The sequence below is a fragment of the Sarcophilus harrisii genome, chromosome 2 (genome assembly GCF_902635505.1).
Source record: "Sarcophilus harrisii chromosome 2, mSarHar1.11, whole genome shotgun sequence".
NCBI lineage: Eukaryota > Metazoa > Chordata > Mammalia > Dasyuromorphia > Dasyuridae > Sarcophilus > Sarcophilus harrisii.
In genome coordinates this window covers 650,759,467-650,779,460 of record NC_045427.1, presented here as the reverse complement: position 1 = coordinate 650,779,460, position 19,994 = coordinate 650,759,467, and the positions used below count along the sequence as shown (strand labels likewise).

General features: G+C 39.7%; 1 protein-coding gene across 1 annotated transcript in view; it reads left to right on the top strand.

Annotated features, from left to right (window-relative positions):
* Window positions 1-19,994, top strand: part of ASAH2 (N-acylsphingosine amidohydrolase 2) — a 56,153-nt gene that overhangs the window by 18,508 nt on the left and 17,651 nt on the right. The window contains exons 7-13 of the mRNA XM_031949385.1: window positions 2,175-2,295; window positions 4,533-4,658; window positions 9,931-10,017; window positions 13,910-14,014; window positions 15,967-16,048; window positions 17,419-17,534; window positions 18,712-18,806. Coding sequence (XP_031805245.1) covers window positions 2,175-2,295; window positions 4,533-4,658; window positions 9,931-10,017; window positions 13,910-14,014; window positions 15,967-16,048; window positions 17,419-17,534; window positions 18,712-18,806 — 732 coding nt within the window. The remainder of the gene's footprint in view (window positions 1-2,174; window positions 2,296-4,532; window positions 4,659-9,930; window positions 10,018-13,909; window positions 14,015-15,966; window positions 16,049-17,418; window positions 17,535-18,711; window positions 18,807-19,994) is intronic.

Genomic DNA, 19,994 nt, shown 5'->3' with positions numbered 1-19,994 from the left:
TATTTATTAGGTGCCTACTATGTTCCAGATACCATACTAAGTACTGGGGATACTAAAGACGCCAAAAAGTCATCCCTGCCTTCACTGAGTTCCCAATCTGAAGGGTTTTACAAGGTCTACTTCAACAGTAGCTCATAACATTTTAGACGTGGACAGTTCCAGAACAGTTCCTAAAGAGGGAAAGGGACAGAAAGTTTAGAGAACTAGAACTGGAAGAGACCCCAGAGCCTTTTACAGATAAGGAAACTGAGACTCAGGGAAATTCAGTGACTTGCCCAGACTCAGTGCCCAAAGTAACCAGTGAAAGGTTTGGGTCTGGAGCTCAGTCTTTGTTTCTCAGTCCAATCAGTTAGTCAGTTAATCAACAAGCACGTAATAAATACTTACCATGGGTTATAAAGAAAACAAACCAAATTTCCTTTTCCTTCACCCAGTTAGCCAGAGGCTGACTTTTTTTTCTTCCTTTGTCACCCAGTTATACCATCGTGATTATGTAACAAGGTTATTATTATTATTTTAGGCAATTGGGGTTAAATGATCTATCCAAGGTTACACAGCTAGGAAATGTTAAGTATCTGAGCCCAGATTTGAACTCCAGGGCTGGTGTTCTTTCACTTAACTGCTCCAAGATTATTACTATTGGGTCTGAGTGCTCTAGGATATAATGAACTCTTGGTGGGTAATCTCTATCCACTAATTCAGATAGCACCTCTTCTACAACTTAAGAGTCATACAGAGAGTGATTAGCCAGGGCTAAACATACCCAGGTGTCTTCTAAGTGTGGCTTGGACCTAGTTCTTCTTGGCTTGAGGCTGGCTCTCTGAGTATTCTTTCTTTCTTTCTTTCTTTCTTTCTTTCTTTCTTTCTTTCTTTCTTTCTTTCTTTCTTTCTTTCTTTCTTTCTTTCTTTCTTTCTTTCTTTCTTTCTTTCTTTCTTTCTTCCTTTTCTTTCTTCTTCCTTCCTTCCTTCCTTCCTTCCTTCCTTCCTTCCTTCCTTCCTTCCTTCCTTCCTTCCTTCCTATCTTTCTTTCTTTTCTTTTTTCTTTTCTTTTCTTTTCTTTCTTTCTTTTTTTTTTTGTGATGCCCTGCTCTCAAGCTGGTAGGTAAGTCCTTGTTAGGAAGTAATGTGACCCATGGGATAAGTAGTGAATTTGAAATCAGAGGATCTGGGTTTGAAGCCTGCCTCTGTATTTACCAGTTCTGCTATCTCAAATAAATCCCTTCCCTCTCTGGGTCTCAGCTTCCCTATCTATAAAATGAAGGGTTTGGATTCCATGACTTCTAAAATCCTGTCTGGCTCAAAATCAATGATGGTTCACTTCTTGATTGTTTTCTTTTTCTCTTTAATTTGATGAATGTTTTCTAACTTGGGGAAGTCAGGCATGCAAAATTTTCATGGGAAACATGTCGTCTTCTCCCTTCATCTTTGTATCTATTCCTCTGATATGATCCCTTCTTAGAAGACTGGAATAGCCACAGATCCATTCTGTGGATATCGAGTAATGCAAAGGGCAAGAGAGAAGATAAAATGCTATGTAATTTTTTCCTTAATTAATTTTAGGAATCAGACTACTGCCATTTTTCAGGATAGCAGTGGAAATGACTTTCCAAATTCAGGTATCCCATAAATTATGGATCAAGGAGCTGTGATTCAGAAATTATTGGGATTAGACACTATTTACAAAAGCAGGAAAGCAGACTAAAATTCTTGCTCTTCTTCCCTAAAATACACAATCTGTTATGTCTCCATCTTTTTATCATATGTTGATTTTATTCAGCTTTCTGTACACTTTGCGTATGTGTGTATGCCTTGGAGACAACAATCTCTTCCTATTTGCATATATCCCTTGGCACTGTACCACGCACAGATACAATCAATGCTTTGGATAACAATAGTTATTACTCACATTTACATAACATTTTAATGGTGACCAGTCTTGAGAATGAGGGTTTAGTAATTTCAGCATATCTTAATCATCAAACTCATTTAGAAACATTGTGCTTCATGAAAATAGCATGATGGTATCAAAGGCTGTTGTTGCGTTGCGCTGGTGGCCGCCATGTTGAAATGGGGACCATTTCTCCTGTAGGTGAGAGAGGGTCCAGCTGCCCCCTTTCTTGCCACAGTGATCACTCCAAACTTCATAACTCATGCTGAACTCTTATTCTTCACAGCTGGTTTGCAATACATCCAGTGAGCATGAACAACACAAACCATCTGGTCAATAGTGACAACGTTGGCTATGCTGCTTACATGTTTGAGCAAGAGAAGAACAAGGGACAGCTGCCTGGGCAGGTGAGATCCCTCTTATTTTCTCCCTATTTGGGAGAGGGGGGAATGTGAGTGGGAACTCCATTTTGGTTTATCAAGTCATAGGCTCATGGAAGGTGCCTTGGAGGTTATTTAGTTTAACATCCTACTTTTACAGTGGAGGAAACTGAGGTCCAGAGAAGTGGTGACTTGTCAAATCACTTGAATTATCATTGTCATTCATACAGAGCTCAGAAAATTGAATTATTTCCCCAGAAGAAAATCCCAGAGAACATTCGCTTTCTCCTAGGATTAGATTAGTTATGCTCCTAGGTCCACACCAGTTCCATGTTTGATTATCTTGTGAATATCTGCTGATGCCATGGGTTAGCAACAATCCAATTGGTCCCCTAAGGAAAAAGAGAATGAAGAATTGCAAAGTGTATCCTCTGCCTCCCAAATTTCTTAATTTTTGAAACTTTTCACTTGGATTTTATGAGGGACTAATTCTGTATGCAAGCTGATCTCTGTGGAATTGGCGAGTTATTCTCCATCTCAACTTCTAAATTCTTTATTTAGATATTACCATGAATTACCTATGGAAACAATGATATAATTTAACATTTAACATTCTGGAACATCGCAAAAACTGTAGAGTAGAAGGATAAAACCAACATGTTAAAATAGAAAAATCTTAAAGAGCTTGAAGGCGTCAAAGACCATTCTGCCAAGACTTTAGTATCTTGCTGGAGGTCACACAACTAGCCAGTGATAGAGTATACCTGAAACATAGAATTATAAATCTGAACTAACTGTGCTGGGAGCCTAGCCAGCATGAGAACCAATGGTGGTCTGGAATACCAGCTGCAGAGATGGATCCTGTTATCTCATTTTCCTCAACTTGGCCATGAAAACACTGGCTTCTTCTCATATCTGAGTAGAAGAGGGGGCAGTACTTCATCTCTATTAAGACCATTTTGGCTTTCATGGTTCAAGGGGAGTTCAGCAGGCTAAGGGGCTACAAAGAGAATGAAAGTGTGGATGCAGACATGAGTGCGAATGAGGACCTTATGGACTCAGCAAATAAGAAACTCTAGGGGCAATACTTTCTGCTGGTTGAACTTTTGGGGTACTTCTTGGTTCCAAGCTGGATTTCCAGTGAAATCCTTTTTATTTTTTCCCTGGGGCCAATCACCGATTGAAGGATTGCCTAACTCCACATCCAGAGTGCCCTGCACTACACAGACTACCTCCCTAGAAATTGCTTATTGTCAAATCCCCTCCATCCCCATCTCCATCCCCATCATCTTTGTCAAAATCGGCATGTCATAGGGCCATAGATTTAGAGCTACAAGACACCATAGAGAGTATCTGTCCTTTATGTAGATGAGTTAATTGAAGCCTAGAGAGGCAAGAGCCTGCCCATGGTCATTTAAATCAACTGAGTCAAGATTGGAATTCAGATTTTTAACCCTCTTCTAAATTCTACATTTTTATGCTGTACTTCACTGTTTCACTATTCACCAAGTTGATGATTCTAACATCATCCAAATCTCCTAATTCTGTTATATGTATACTTTTTTCATACTTAGCTTCTTTTTCCTCCAAAAAAAAGGGCAGAAGAAAATAATCTCTCAACAGAGACACGAAGGAGCACAAACATTGGCAATGAATTATTTGTTTAGATTGAATTCCAAATCCCATTTGCAGCAGATGTATGTGTTTGTGTGTATGTGTGTATGAGTTTATTAGAAACCTAGAACAATTTGTAAATACAGAACATAGAAACATAGAACAATTTGTTTTAAAAGGCAAGTAGGTGTTCTGAACTCGGAGAAATCTCCAAACACAGGATTGACTCATCTCTTTCTGTCTTCCCAGAGTTTAGCATAATGTTTGCTATATAGTAAACACTTAATAATTTTTTCATTTGTTCATTCATTTTTCCATCTATCCATCCATTCATCTTATGTTGATTCAGGGATGTTAATTTTCAGTGTTAAGAGATTTCTGTCTGACTCCCTAGTTTAAAAAAAATCTTCCATTTGGAAGTGACATATTTATATATTAGCCACAGTTTGACTAGTGATGTTCACACTTCCTGCAATGTGAGAATTTTCTTACATTTGACTTTATCCAGAACACTTCATCATCTCATCTTTTTATTGTTTGCAAATGCTTTGGAGAGAGTAAACTGATAGAGCCATCTGTTTGTATTTTTAATATTCCTTATATGGGAAATGAGGAATCATATAAAACTAATTGGGTTTGTCTTCCAACAGGGGTCTTTCCTAGCTGCTTTTGCCTCATCAAATCTTGGGGATGTGTCACCCAATATCCTTGGACCTCACTGCATCAACACTGGGGAGTCATGCGACAACTTCAACAGCTCTTGTCCAATTGGTGGGGTAAGTAGTGAGCCCAGTCCGGCTTTTCAGTGCTGAGATATTAATTTCATTTGCATTCTTCAGCTTGGGTCACCAACATGGAGCGGACAGAGCTCCCCCGTGTCCACTCAGCTTCTTACTGGAATATGATTGTTCACCAAAAAAAAAAAATCCTCAGTGATCCACTGGGTAAGATTATTTTCCCATATTCCATTGAATGTTTATACCATGAAAAACTGAGGAAGGGGAAATAGGGGGAAAACCCTTCCCATTTTTACAGAATCACCAAATAGCCAAGTATGAAGGGAGCCCAAGGATCATTTAGTCCATCTAATATCTTCTTTATTATCCTGATGAATGGACACCAGCCTTTGATTAAAAACCTCCAATGAAGGAGTCCCCTGCCTTGGATAACCCTTCAAACTCTTGAACAGTGCTACTTGTTATTTTTGCACGTGGCTCACATTTTTGATTGAACTAAATCTCTTTTTCATACATATGCACGATGGATCCCAGCAGTTTATTGGGATTTGGGTAATTTAAAAAGTTAATAAACAATAAACAAAACCCAACGAACAACCTTGTACAGAACAGTGAAATGTCAAGCATGAGGGTAATTTACAATTTTGCCTTAAAATCTATCTATCTATCTATCTATCTATCCAACCATTCATCCATCCATCCCTCCCCCTTTCTTTTTTATGTCAAATATAATTTTAGGTCATTTAAAGATCAAATAAAAACATTCTTTACTTTCCCAAGCTTATCAATACCCCATGTATTCACCTGTGTTTGCTTCTGCTAACTTAGATCAATGATGCCTCCTGTAAGGTCTCTTTGAATGAGGAGTTCATATTGGCTACCCGGGAGAATTTCTAAACCAAAAGTCACCATGCTTCTTTAAGCTCCATTTTGAAAAGCTGCAAGGCCATGATTTCTTGTTCCATTTTCTTCTTTGCTCTGGAAATGTCAGTTGCTCTAATCTTTTGTGATATTGTGGTCTTTTGTTGTTTGTTTGTTTGATTTTGCCCTTTCTATCTCTGCTTTGATTTTTTTCTTTTCTCTCCCACAACTCCTGCTGTTCTTTGACCTTCACCAGTTCCAGGTTCTTGTTTAGAGGAATTTTATCCTCTTAAAAAAATTGGAATAAAAAAAAAAGAAAAAGAGAAAAGCAATACAAAACAAAATGAAACAAAACAAAAGAGAACATTGTCATGTGCCCAGCAGAACATCAGGGAGGATTCAAAATATATAACAACAAATTACCAGTTCAAGAAAGCATAAATATTAGTAGAAGAAATTATATTCATGAGTGTCTGTGAATTTTTTCTTTACTTTACTTTCTTGTAAATTGTTCTTTTGTTCTCTGCTGCACAACTTGTTTACTTTATTCTTTTTTTCCCTCTTTCATTCTCCTCCCACGCCCAAACAGGCTATAGTTAAAAAAATATATGTATATATATATTTATGTATACATATGTAAATATGTAAATATATACATACATACACACACACTTAAATACATACACTTATCTTTCCTATCCCCATTGACTATTTGCTTTAATTCTGCTTCTAATTTGGCTGGCTATTACTTAACCTTTCCTCCCCCCTATGGATTCCTCCCCTGACTTCTTCCCACACCATTTGCTTCCCCATCCACCCATCCCTCCCCCCTTATTTCTTTAAAGATTTTGGAGGGTTCTATATTCTTCATGGTATATATGTAGTATTGCCTTACCTTTTTAAACCTACTCCCAATGAAAGTTTTCAGCACTGTGAGTCCTCCTCTCTCCTCTAATGCCTCTATGTCTGTTCTTTTGCACCTCATTTGTATAACATAATTACTAGTTTTTACCTTAACTCTGCCCCAATCTTTCTTTTGAGCTGCCCTTTTGTTGACGTCAAATCTTAAACATATGATATTCATTTCCCATTTTAAAAACATAAACAATTTGTTCATGTTGAGTTCCTTGAAATTATTCTTTGATATTGGCTCCTATATGTTAAAATTTCTATTAAGTTTGGGTTTAATTGGTAGAAAGTCCTGAAAATCTGCAAGTTCATTGAATGTCCATTTTTTTCTCATTCGATATTACAGATAATTTTGCTGGATATGATATTTTTGGTTGAAGGCCTAGTTCTTTTGATTGTTAGTGATATGATTCCAGAACCTGTGGTCTTTTATTGTGTATTATGTATTTTGAAGTTATGTACAATTCTAATAGTAGTTCCAGTATATCTGAATTTTCTTTTCTCGCAAAATTTTCTGTTTGATCTGGGGGGTTTTGAAATGTGCCAATAATATTCCTATGTGTTTTCCTCACTGGATCTCATTGATCATGATTGGTGGATTTTTTCTACTTCTACTTTCCCCTCATGTTCTATTACTTCTGGATTATTTCTTGCATTATTGTGGCAAGGTCCCCTTTTTGGTCACCATTTTCAGGCAGTCCAATTATTCTTATATTTTCCCTTCTTGATCTGTTCTCTGATTCTCTTGTTTTTCTTATAAGATGCTTCACATTATGTTCTATTTTTTCATTCTTTATAATCTGTTTTGTTATCTCTAGGTCTGTTATAGCTTCACTGGCTTCACCTTGTCAGATTCTAATTTTCAAAGAATTATTTTCACCTTTGAAACTATGTATCTCCTTTTCTACTTAACTAACTTTTTTCATAATCTTCTTGTTTTTCTTGTATGGTCTTTATCTCTTAGTTTTTTAGTTTTTCCTCACTATCTCTCATTTGATTTTAAAATTATTTTTAAAGCTTTTCTATGAATGCCATTTCACATTACTCTTTGAAGTAGAAGCATTGTAAAATTTCAGTATCCTCCTCTGAAGATGAATCCTGGGCTCCCCTGTTCCCACAATATCTTTTTATGATGGGGTTCTTTCTTTGCTGGTTCATTTTTTAAAAAGAGGTATTAGTGTAAACATTTCTAATCATGGGGTGGGAGGATGGTGCCTCTGGCTTCACCTCAGCTTTCTCCTCTGATCTGGATCTTCAAACCAAGGTCTTCGCCCTCCAGCAAATGCCCACAATTCTCACAGGAGAATTATTTTATGAGTGAGTTTTGTAATCCACCGACTCCTGCCAACACCAGGGACATATTCGTGGGGGCAGTAGTGACCAGACTCCATGGGAAAGGGTATGAAATGAGTAATCTATATCTATCTTGGTATTATTACCAAGTTCTCCTTTGCATTCAGGGATAGTGAACTTAGGAAAGAGTGTAGTCACTTCACAATGCATGGGCTTGCTCATTTCTCACTACTTCTGGCCATTGCAGATCCCGATAGATCTTCTGGTCACCCAGGGGTCCCTGTCTCATAACCCCATTCATTCAAGAATCCTGTGACCTGTTAATTTTAACTGTTAAGATATGTTTTTTCCTAATGAGGTAAGGTATCCTCTGGTTCCCTCTTCTAAAGTAAAGTCTTGCTTTTCCGGTTTACAGGGAGCCCTGAGGACTTTTGTGGGTATTTTCTACTGCCATCATCTTACAGGCCCATACGTTGAATTTTCCCAATGACATGAGACTCTAGTTCTATTTAACCATTGGATATAAACAAGCTTTTATAAAGAGACACTAACTTTAAAGATAGGACAAGAACAGATGTACAAGCATAACACTTTGGGGACACCCATCTCAGTCTCTGGGGAGAGCATGCTCTCCTTAGCTCAATTCCGACCTAGCAATGGTCCTATCAGATTTACAGACAAAGGTGGTGTTTCTGCTGAATCATTTCTTTTCTCAGCAGCCACTGAGTTGGGAACCTGACAGTCATTCCCAAAGATCTTTTCTCCTTGCTCTTCTGAGCACTGATACTTCACTCACTCTTGACTGGAGCACGGGAATGCCATGAAACCCTCTGGACCTTTTGATACCTGCTAGGTTGAAGAGCTCCATTCTCTTCACAAAGAATAGAAAAGACCAAATCCAAAGGCCAAGGGCCAAGGCCCATTTGTTGGGACCAGGTGACCTCAGAAGGAAGATGACTTTTTCCTACAATATGTTCTCTCACCAGTGTTGTGGGCAAAGGAGTCAGAAATGGAGTAACCAAAAGGACTGAGTCAAGAAAGAAATTGTCTTTGCAGCCATCAAAGAGTCCTTCATTCAGTGCATGGTTGGCAGATCACGTGTAGACATGATCCACAGGCACTTCCTTTATTCATCTTTGTGCCTCTCCAGGAAGCAAACTTTAGTTTCTCCACATGGAGAAGTTCTTAGACCCTCAGGTATCTTTGCCAGATGTACCCATTACCCCTAGTTTTCTCTTTGGGGGCCAAGCACAGGGCACCCAATCCTTTTTCTACTTAACAATATTTCAGATACTTAAAGAGAGCTATCATTCAGAGTCCCGGGAATCTCATTTCCTCCAGGCTAAATAAACACCATCCAGTCCACACATGGTATGGATTCAAGTCCTTTCCCCACTCTTGTTGGGTTCCTCTGGAACCTTGTCCAGCTTGTCAGAATCCTTCCTAAACTGAGATGAACAGAACTGCACATGACCCTCGAAACATTTTAGCTACTCCTCTAGGGTCCTTATTTATGGCATCCTGTGATTTGCAGAAAGGGATTGTTTTGCTTCCTCTTTGCCTCAATTTCTTTTTCTATCCTTGTTTCTCTGGCTAGCATTTTTAGTGCTACGTCAAATGACAGTGATGGATGTGGACATTCTGCCTTTGCTTTGGACCTTGAGGTCTCTTTTCACCCCACAAACTGTGGGATGAGCCTGAGGTTTCAGTCCCAGCTTGGACATTTACTAATCTTTTCTAAAAAATGATGAGTCTGAAATACATGCCATCTAAGGTTCCTTTCTGTTTTTAAATTCTAGAATTCTGCATTTTTCTACTAAAACTCAGATTCAGTGTTCAAGAGAAATCACTGGAGGGACCACTTTTTGGTCGGGAAGGCATTTATTAAACACTTTTGAGTGAAGAAAAAAGTGCTTATCCTCAGAGAATTTACTTTTTAATGGAGGAAATGCAACCTAAAGAGAACCATGGCTAGGAAAATGAATTATGGTTTGGGGAGTCCAGAGGCAGAGTGGAAACAGTAAGGCCTGTGTGCAGAGGCACGGGACTTAGGGCTTTGATGATGGTTCTCAGAGAAAGAAAGGGAAAGGTAGGATGCTGGAGAGGTGTTAGGCAGGGCAAAAAATGGTCCCAGGGGTTTCCAGGGATTGCAGTGTCATTGGGCAGGCTTAAATGCTTTTTCTGGTCTGTAATATTGCTGTCCTAAAGAGAGTCTTTGTTTTTTGTTGTTTGATTTCCTCCCACGTAGTCCAACATGTGCATGGCTGCGGGTCCTGGCAAGGATATGTTCGACAGCACTCGGATCATTGGTGACATCATTTATCAGAAAGCCAAGGTAAGCTGGGACCAGACTTGGTGCTCCCATCTGTGTCTTCTCCACTAGCTTAGCAGTGCCCCACACCGCTGTACTACTTCATTCCACACACCAGAGTGATTAAGAGTTCATTGATAAGAAAGTTGGCAGTTTCCAGATCTGCCACAGAGGCTATGGGGGAGCAGGGGATGGAGCAAATGGGATGGTAATGCTGAGAGATGATGGCCAGAGCAGCTTCCCCTCCTGCTCTCACCTTCTGCTCTGTGTACAGTAATCCCGTTAGTGCTGGAATTATGGGCCTTACACTGGGCTGGAACGGGCTGTCAGCCCCATGGCCTAGTCTCCATCCCTGTGACTTCTTCATTCTGGTCCCCTTTACATAGCTCCTCCCTCTGTGAGAACATAATCCCCTTAAAACATGATGGGCACGGATGCCTTTGCCTCCATATCCCCAGTTAACACATTTCCTGGAACACAGGAAGCTTTTGGCAAATGTATTTTCCTTCCTTAATTCATGTAGGATTCAGAATGTCTTAGAACCAAGAAGTCGGGCAAAATTATGACAAGTTATTATATAAAGCTATGAATACACAAATACAGACTTGAGGAACATCATTAAATAAGAGAGAAGTTCTAGCAGCAAGAAGTCTTCATGGGGGGCTCAAAACACTTGGGTTCAACTCCATCTGTGTTAACTCGGGAAGCTCACGAGCCCTCCTAGGGCCTCAGTGTCTTATTTGTAAAACTGGTGGTTTCCTGATGTCTGTTCTGAGGAATGGTGGAAGGGAGCTGACCATGGAGTCAGAGAGATGGCTTTGTTTTCTGGCTCTCTACTATATGACCTTGGGTAAGAGAAGGCCCAGCTGTGAACGTGTGATTCTATGGTCCACATCAGGGCAGGACAATCTCAGAAGATTATTAGGAGTCTCTTAGTGATCTGAGAAGAAATTTCACTTTTTCTGCTTTTCAAAGAAAAGTAGAAGAAGGCCATTTCTCTATAAATCTAGATCAACTTAATTTCTAACAATCTCTGACTTGGCCAAGATCTTAATTTCTTTTCAAGGAACTTTAACCTCTCACAATTGATAATGAAAAGAAAAAAAAAAAGGACAGTCAGACTCCCCCCCGCCCCCAAATAGGAATTTCTCCTCAATCCTTGCATCTCATGTCCCCAATCTTTATTCTTTTTTGGGTTAATCATTTGTCATCAGTTCTATTTCCTCATTTGCAAAGTGGGAATTAATAACAATAATCCTGCTTTTTCTGAGTTTGTGCCCAGATGTTTGCAGTGATTCGCTAGGAGCAATAGTTCTAAATGTCTAGGGGCTGCTGAGGGTAATTGTAATTATACTGTGCATTATTGCCTCTGATTAAGTAGTGTGCAGAGCGGTCTTGCCGGTGTATGTTCCTAGCACGGATGAGCATGCCTCTTGCTTTATTCTCTGAACTGTCCCATTTACAGCCATGTCATGGGTTTTAAGATGATTCTGAGAGGCACTGGATGGAATACTGGACTCAGGGTCAAGAAGGCCTGGCTACGTGTCCTGCCTTTGACACTTCTAAGCTGTGGATTCTGGACATGCTATTTTTTCAGAGCCTCAGTGGGACAGTAGTTGGAGCCCTGGCTCTTGAATTAGGATCAATTCCTAGCTTGGCCACTTTGTGTGATCTTGGGGGTTTCCCTTCATCTTGACAGTTCCTTTTTAAAATGAGTTAGATGCATATGAAAAATCTATATCATACTATTTTCTGTCTGGAGGAGGAAGAAGGAGAGGGAGAAAAATTTGGAGCTAAAAGTCTTTCAGAAAATCATTGTTGACACTTGTCTTTACATGTAATTGGGAAAAAAAATTTAAAAATACTATTGAATAAAAACATGGACCAGATCATAGTAACCAGATGGTCAATTTCCTCATCTGGAAAATGGGGACAATATCACCTGGAGCACTTGGTCTATAAGGTTGTTGGGAGACCCAACTGAGATCATGAATTTAAAGTTTTTTGCAAATTGTAAAGTATCTAGAAGAGTCAACAGTTATTATTAATGAACCAATGATCTAATTAGTACACACTGTAACCCTTTCCTCACTGGTCATTTCCAGTGATCTAGAGGCCTTTCTCCTGAATCAAAGTAAAACAGGACTTCATCACACATCAGAACCATTCAGGAGTCAGACCAAGAGAAGGCCAGAGGGGACCCACTGCCTCCTCTGTCCAGACTGACTTAGAATCCTAATAAAATTTTGGTGTTGAGTAAGAGGATTTGGATCTGAGTTCTAATGTTGCTGCTTATTACTTGTGTGATCTTGGGCAAACCACTTAGTGTATCTGAGCCTCAATTTCCTTATCTAAAAATAAGGGGATGGGATAAGGTGGCCTAATTAGCCAGACTCATCAATTAGAACAGGAAGCAATTAGGTGTACCCCTAAGCTAATTAACTTTACTTTCCATTCAATTGAATCGGTCTTAGTGACTCAAGTATTGTACTGGTTTCACATGATGAATCATGAAATTGATCTATTTTGTGCTACGTGCCTCTGGTACCAAAATTCCTAGCTGTAGCTCTGCAGTTTTGCCAAGTAGGAAGAAGGAGTGTTCTCTTTGGACTTGGTCGAGAGCATGAGGGCTGAGCTCTCCTTCCCCCTCCTGAGGGTCATCCTACTGTCGGTTCAAAGCTGCAATTATTGTTGGACACCCGCTCTTTCTGGAGCACTCCCTCATCTATTGGGAATCGACCCTCAGATTCTGGCTCCCTGTAGGATGTAGGGAGAAAGGATGGTGAACTGGGAGCCAAAAGAGACCTTAGAATCACCACCTTTTATACTGGACATAAATGAGACTGAGACAGAAATTGGTCCAACATCACAGAGGTAATGAGCTTCATACGTGGATTTTGAAGCCATGTCCTTTGATTCTAGAGTTAGTATTCTTTCCTTGTAATCATGTGAACTAATGAGATTGGTATACAGTTAAGACATTTATTAGACACCTTATTAGAATTTGTTATTTATTAAATACTGAATTTCTTATTACTATGTGTACATCAAATATGATCTAAAGCATTAATTAGACACTTATTAACATTTATTAGACACTTTATTAGACTTTATTATTTATTAGACACATTTTTCTTGGACAGTATGTATATATCATGTGATCTAATGAGACTAGTGAAAGCATTAATTAGACAATTATTAACATTTATTAGATATTTTATTAGTTAAACACATTATTTCTTAGACACTCAGTATGTACACATCATCTGATCTAATGAGATATGCAACTGAAGCATTAATTAGACATTTAATAACATTTATTAGACACCTTTATTGGATTTAATTAGACATGGTATTTCTTAGACAGTATGCACCCCTCATATGACCTAAAGAGATATGCAGCTAAAGCATTAATTAGACACTTATTAACAATTATTAGACACTTTATTAGACTTTATTATTTATTAGACACATTCTTTCTTAGACACTTAGTATATACACATCATATGAGCCAAGGAGACATGTAGTGAAATCTTTAATTAGATACTTGTTAACATTTATTAGACACCTTATTAAACTTTATTATTTATTAGATGCAGAATTTCTTAGACACTCAGTATGTACACATCATCTGATCTAATGAGATAAGCAGCTGAAGCATTAATTAGACACTTAATAACATTTATTAGACACCTTTATTAGATTTTATGAGACACATTATTTCTTAGATAGTATGTACACACCACATGATCTAATGAGATATGCACCTAAAGCATTGATCAGATACTTATTAACATTTATTAGACACTTTATTAGATTTCATTGACACATTATTGCTTAGATACTCACTGCTTGATGCATATTTGCTGACTGCCACTGAATTGATCTGCTTTCCTTACACACCTGTGTATTTCAGGAACTGTACGCCGCAGCCTCCCAGGAGATCCTAGGTCCTGTGTCTGCCGCTCACCAGTGGGTCAACATGACGGACGTCACGGTGCAGCTCAATTCCACACACACAGTGAGTGCTCTCAGATACCCCCGAGCCCTTCAGCCTCCTTGGTGGGCTGCCAGGTGTCCTCTGCCCGCTAAGCCTGGGCGGCCCTCGAGCCCAGTCCTGAGCCCTCTGCCCCCTTCCCTCTTTAGCTGATCTTATCAGCTCCCATGGGCTCAGTTATCATCCCTGTACAGGTGCCTCATGTATCTCTCTATACATGTATACATATATAAACATTTACATATACCCACATACAAATGTTTGTATACACTTACAATTCTCATTTCTGTAAGAGGTGTTATATAAATGCATACACAGTGGTATATGGGATAGAGCCTTCACATATATGCATACATATAGGAGCCATAGGTATTTGTGTATGTATATATATTATACACATGACTTTTGAGATGTGTGTGTGTGTGTGTGTGTGTGTGTATGTATATGGCTTGTGTACAGGACTGATATATACATTTGTGTGTGTGTAGATATATATATATATATATATATATATATATTCACACACACGTGTGTAGATATATATATTCACACACACATACATACACACACACACACACACACACACACACTACATATTGATATAAGGCCCCCATACAGATCCCCATTGATCTCCCCTCCTCTCCATCTCTCTCCTGAGCCCTCACCTCCATTTATCACTGACTTCTCAAACACAACGCATTTGAAAGAGAACTCTCCATTTTTCTCTCTTAACTTACCTCTTCTCTGAAATTCTCTGTTCCCATTGAAGGTGTGACTATCCTTCCAGGCCTTCAGCTTGTCAGTGTTCATTTTTATAGAATAAAGAGCCATCCCCCATAACCACCCAGTTGCTATATCCTGTCTATCTCACTCCCAATCCAATCGACATTTATTAGCTGCCCACTATGTGCCAGACACTGTGCTAAGGGCTGAGGATAAAATGAAGAAAAAGAAAGGCAGTTCTAGGAGCTTATAATCTAATCAGGGAGACAACACAGAGAAGGAAGCAGGAAAGTGAGGTGAGGGGATGCTGGGGATACCTAGGCTGGGGCATCGTGTTCCATGGAGGTGAAAACAGGAAGAGCAGCAAATGCCAAGTGGATGAGCTGAGTGGCCGGGCTCTGCCCTCTGTGGAGAAGTTTGGGGCACCACCTTCGGGTCCAAGCTGAGTGGAGAGGAGCCTGAGGGAGGTGGGGCCAATCATAGAAGTGGTTTGGTGGTGAGATTCGAGGCAGTGAGCTTCTCCTGGGCTGAAACAGGCAGAGCAATGGATGCAGAATGTCTCGTATCCATCCTCACCATCCTAGTGCAAGCCTTGGAACAAGCAAGAAAACTCTCAGTTGGTCTTCTTGCCTCTAGTCCCCTTCCTTCCAATACATCTTCCCCAAGAATTTTCCAAAAGCTCAGGTCTCTCCACATCACCTCTATGCTCCAGAACCATTGCTGGCTCCTTATTGCTTTAGGATAAAACAGTTTGACCTTTAAGGCCCTCCACAGTGCAGCTCTGGCCTACTTTATTTATGCATGTTATAATGTACTTTCCTCTTCTTCATGCCCTCTTTTCTGGACAGACTGGCCAACTGGTTCTACCCCAAACTCCACTTCCTTCCCATAAACCTCCCCACAGGCTCTCTCCCATGTCCTTTATTCCTTAGCTTAGAACTTCTGCCTTCCACCAAGGGGCAGCTCAGAAATTACATGTCAGAGCACACTTCCCTGATTCTCCCAGCTGTTAATTTCCCCCCTCTCTCTTCCCCACTCTTAAAGCAACTATATCCAGGTATTTGTACCCCCCTAAAGAATGAAACACAGGAATTGCCTTTTTAAAAATCCTTGTCTTTTCTTCCCTACACAGTATCTTGGACATAGTAAGACTTAACAAATGTATATTTAATTGGACCCAACTTTTGGAAAGGAATTGAATTATTTACACGAGTAAACTTTTATTTCTTGTTTGTTGAAAACTATTCTTTTAGGCAAAAACCTGTAAACCCGCCCTCGGCCACAGCTTCGCAGCTGGTACCATCGATGGTGTTGGAGGCCTCAATTTTACACAAGGTGAGGATGATTGAATCAGACACAGATTATAAATCCTCATCCATGATCGGCCCAGACAGGATGGGTTGGTTATGTCTGCCAGGGTGCTGATTCTTTGTTCTTAATCATTTTCATCACCTTCTATAGGGCTTTCTTGTTCATTCAATTGGTACATAGGATCAGAGTTGGCAGGGGCCTGAGAGATCCCCGGCCAATCCTTACTCCATTTTTACAGAGGAGGAGACTGAGGAGCAGAGGGTCCTAAGGGACCCACTGGTGGGAGGTGGAACAATCAGTACCTAAGACTCTAAATATAGCTCTCTTCCCGCTAGGATGTGGCTCTTCCCAGGGCCAAAGTCCAATGCCATTAAAATACCTGCCGAGGAAGGCTAGTGCCAGGGATGAGTGTAGAGCTTGGAGTATGTTGGACAACGGATGCCCAAGAGGCAGGCAGGCCTTTGGGGAGTAGGGAATGGCAGGGTGGGAGCTGGCATAAGAGTAAAGAGAAGTGGGTTCTCCTGGCTTTGCCACTTTGGAATTGTGTGACCCAAGAGGAGAAGGATAGATAATCCTCAAACCAAATTTCTTTGTGCCTCAGCTTCCTCATTTATAAATTAAGGAGAATGGGTACATGATCTCCAATATCCAATCTGAAATAATAGGATTCTAAGCTCATTTATTTATGATTTGGGGCCCACACCTAAACCATAGACTAAATATAATATAATCATAAATGGTGATATAAATATATATATTATATAACATAAATGATTATATACAAACACAAGCTAATTATATAGCACAGGATGCCCCAAACCTCTTCTTTCCAGTTAGCTATTTTGGGTCACAATGGTTCAATGTACAGTCTAGGCTCCCAGAAAGGGAAAAAAGTGGACTCCATTTAAAATTCCCTTGGTTTTGTAAGGGTGGGTGTGATCAGAGGCATAAAGTCTGAGGACATTCAGAAAAGAGAATTCTCACCCATGATACCCAGAGAGGCTCCCACTTTGAGGCAGGAGGGGAATAATGCTTATGATTGATAGAAGGTTGGGGGAACTAAGGAGCAGGAGCTGCTTTCTTTTGTTACTTTGGATCCCCAGCACCCTGTACAATCCCCGGCACATTGCAGGTGCTTAATAAAGACTTTTTGATTGATTGACTGACTGACTGAATGAATACTGGAGTCGATTGGTACATTGTTCATTATGCAAAGTGGAACCATTGAAAATTTTTCTTTTCTTTTCTTTTAACCTGAGGAGTAGCTTGATCAGAGCACAATCTACACAGTGTGATCAGGCAAAGGAAATGTTAGAAAAGTGATGACTTCATCAGACATGGGGGAGGGACAGAAGATACTCAAGATGTCTTATTTGTCATGTGGCTTCTCACAGGTGCAACTGAAGGAGACCCTTTTTGGGACAGCATTCGTGACCAGATTTTGGGAGAGCCGTCCAATGAGACCAAGGATTGTCACCATCCGAAGCCCATCCTCCTCAGCACAGGGGAGGTACCGACACCATCCGTCTGGCTTTATTCACTTGTAGATTTTAATGGGATCCACAATAGGCATCTATTAAATTTTGTTTTCAAGAATTTTATACTGCTTTCTCTCCTCAGACACTTATGAGTTATGTGGTCTTGAGCAAGTCTTTTAATTTCTGTCTGTCTCTGTTTCCTCTTCTACAAAACAGTTATCCCTTTCATATCATGATTTTTTCCTATTGGGCTTTGATATATCTTGGATCCAAATAAGAAATTAAATGGAACTTTTCCAAGAGTTTTGCAGAAGCTACAAATGACAAGCAAAGGAAATAGACAACACAGAAAAAGTTTAGAAATTCAGAAATGCACGAAGTGTATGTAGAATATTATAAAATATCTATATGTCCTATCTTTTAATGAATAATAATTCAGACTTCTTCTCTGGTAGGAAGAGAGGGCCAAAAATTTTGTGCAAGATTTTCCAGATTAAGCAGGTGCTGCATCTCAAACCCCAGTGATGTGGGAGGGATACCAATAATAGCACTCACTCCCTGGGTTGTTGGGGGGACCCAATGAGATATTTGTCCTTTGCAGGTACAGTAACATCACAACCAGCCACTCCTACTCTGACGACCTTGTTAGGATGCTAATGAGATGCTGTGATTCTCTCAAGTTCACAATGCTTCAGGATGGGGGGAGGAAAGCAACCTCTCCATCCCCCGTAGTCCCCCATCCTCTACTATCCCCTTCTCCAAATTCTCTCTCTGGGGCTTGACTAGCCTAGCACTGTTCTCTCTTCTACACGAGCAGATTCTGGAATTATGCTGGTTTCCACACTGGCTTGATCTTGTTTGGAATAACCGCAGGGTACCAAGGTCTATGTTAGCTTAATGCGCTTGATTGATTGACTTATTCAATAGGCTTGTCCTCAGATGATAAAGGTACAAGGGCTAGAGAACGCAGTAAGTTCTTTAAAGGGGGGATGGGATGATTGATCAATACAATTACACTTGACTTAAGTATGTGTGGGGGAAGTTGTTGCACAGCTTATGGGTGTCAGAAGTAGGATGTGGATCAAGTCTTCAGTACAAGATCCAAATATAAGATCCACTCTTCAGAAAGTGACTGGAGGGAAAATAAAACTATCAACACAACAAGATAAAAATTAAAATCCTTACTTCCTTTTTTTTTTAATCCTGAAGATGTCGAAACCTCACCCCTGGCACCCTGAGATCGTTGACGTCCAGATCATTACTCTTGGATCCTTGGCCATAGCTGCTATTCCTGGAGAGCTCACGTATGCTCCTTTTTCTTTCCCTCCCCTCTCTCTCTCTCTCTCTCTCTCTCTCTCTCTCTCTCTCTCTCACAATGATGTAAATTTTAACTGAGTATATATTATTCCTTGTTGGAGCCACACTGGATGGATGACAAAGGATGCTTAGTCGGACATTTCTGTTCTCTGCCAAGAATCTGCCTCCTCTCAAAATTAGCATCAAGGAGCAATAAATTGATTAAAATCTCCCAAGCTCCAAAGGCTCCTAGGATGCCTGTGAAGGGTGTACAGCTACCTTTTCTTGTTCAGCATCAAATGGAGATAACATCAGGAGAGATGCAGAGCTCAGTCTGTGTGCACACAAATGGGATTTAAGGGAGAAGGATTGTCCATCCTCAACCCTAAAGCAAGTACTCAGAAAAAACCAGTTGCCATCATTAATTCTATTGATATTGCAGTGAAAATCATCTGTCTTTTGAGAAACATAAAATAATATCACACAGTTTGGAGGCAGCCTTGCAGTGCTATCTTATTTTTATATTTATATATCCTAAGTGCTATCGTAGGATAATGCTATCTTATTTTTATATGTTCTCACTCTTAGCTCCTTATGAGGGGAAATTGGTTCATTTTTTGTCATTGCTTTCACTGTGCCTAAAATAGTGCTGGGCACATGGGAGGTGAGTAATAAATACTTATTGATTGATGATTGATGATAGTGCTTTAACCAGACAGCTTTATATACAATGTGATAAATGAATTAGGCATTAAAAATGTTGAAAGTCCTTTGTCAGTGACATCCGTGAGCTCCCCCCTTGGCTCAGACTGTGTACTGTCTCCCCTTGCCTTAAGCTATTCTCAATCAATTGTCAGGCAACAAACATTAAACATTTATGGTCTAGTCACTGAGCCGGGTGCTTGCAAAAAAAAAAAAAAAAGGCAAAATAATCTCTGCTCTTTAGCTTTATTTATTCTTTAAAACACACACACACACACACACACACACACACAGGAATTACATTTTATTTTTAATTTAATATCTCCCTCTCTCTTCCCTTTTTCACTGAGAAGGCAAAAAAAAATCTCACTAATTTTCCAGAAAAGTTTATTATTTATATTGTTGATATTTTATAAATTGTTCTCTGGTTCTATTCACTTGACTTTGCTTTAGTTCATAAAAGTCTTCTCAGTTTTTCTGAAACCATCTAGCCT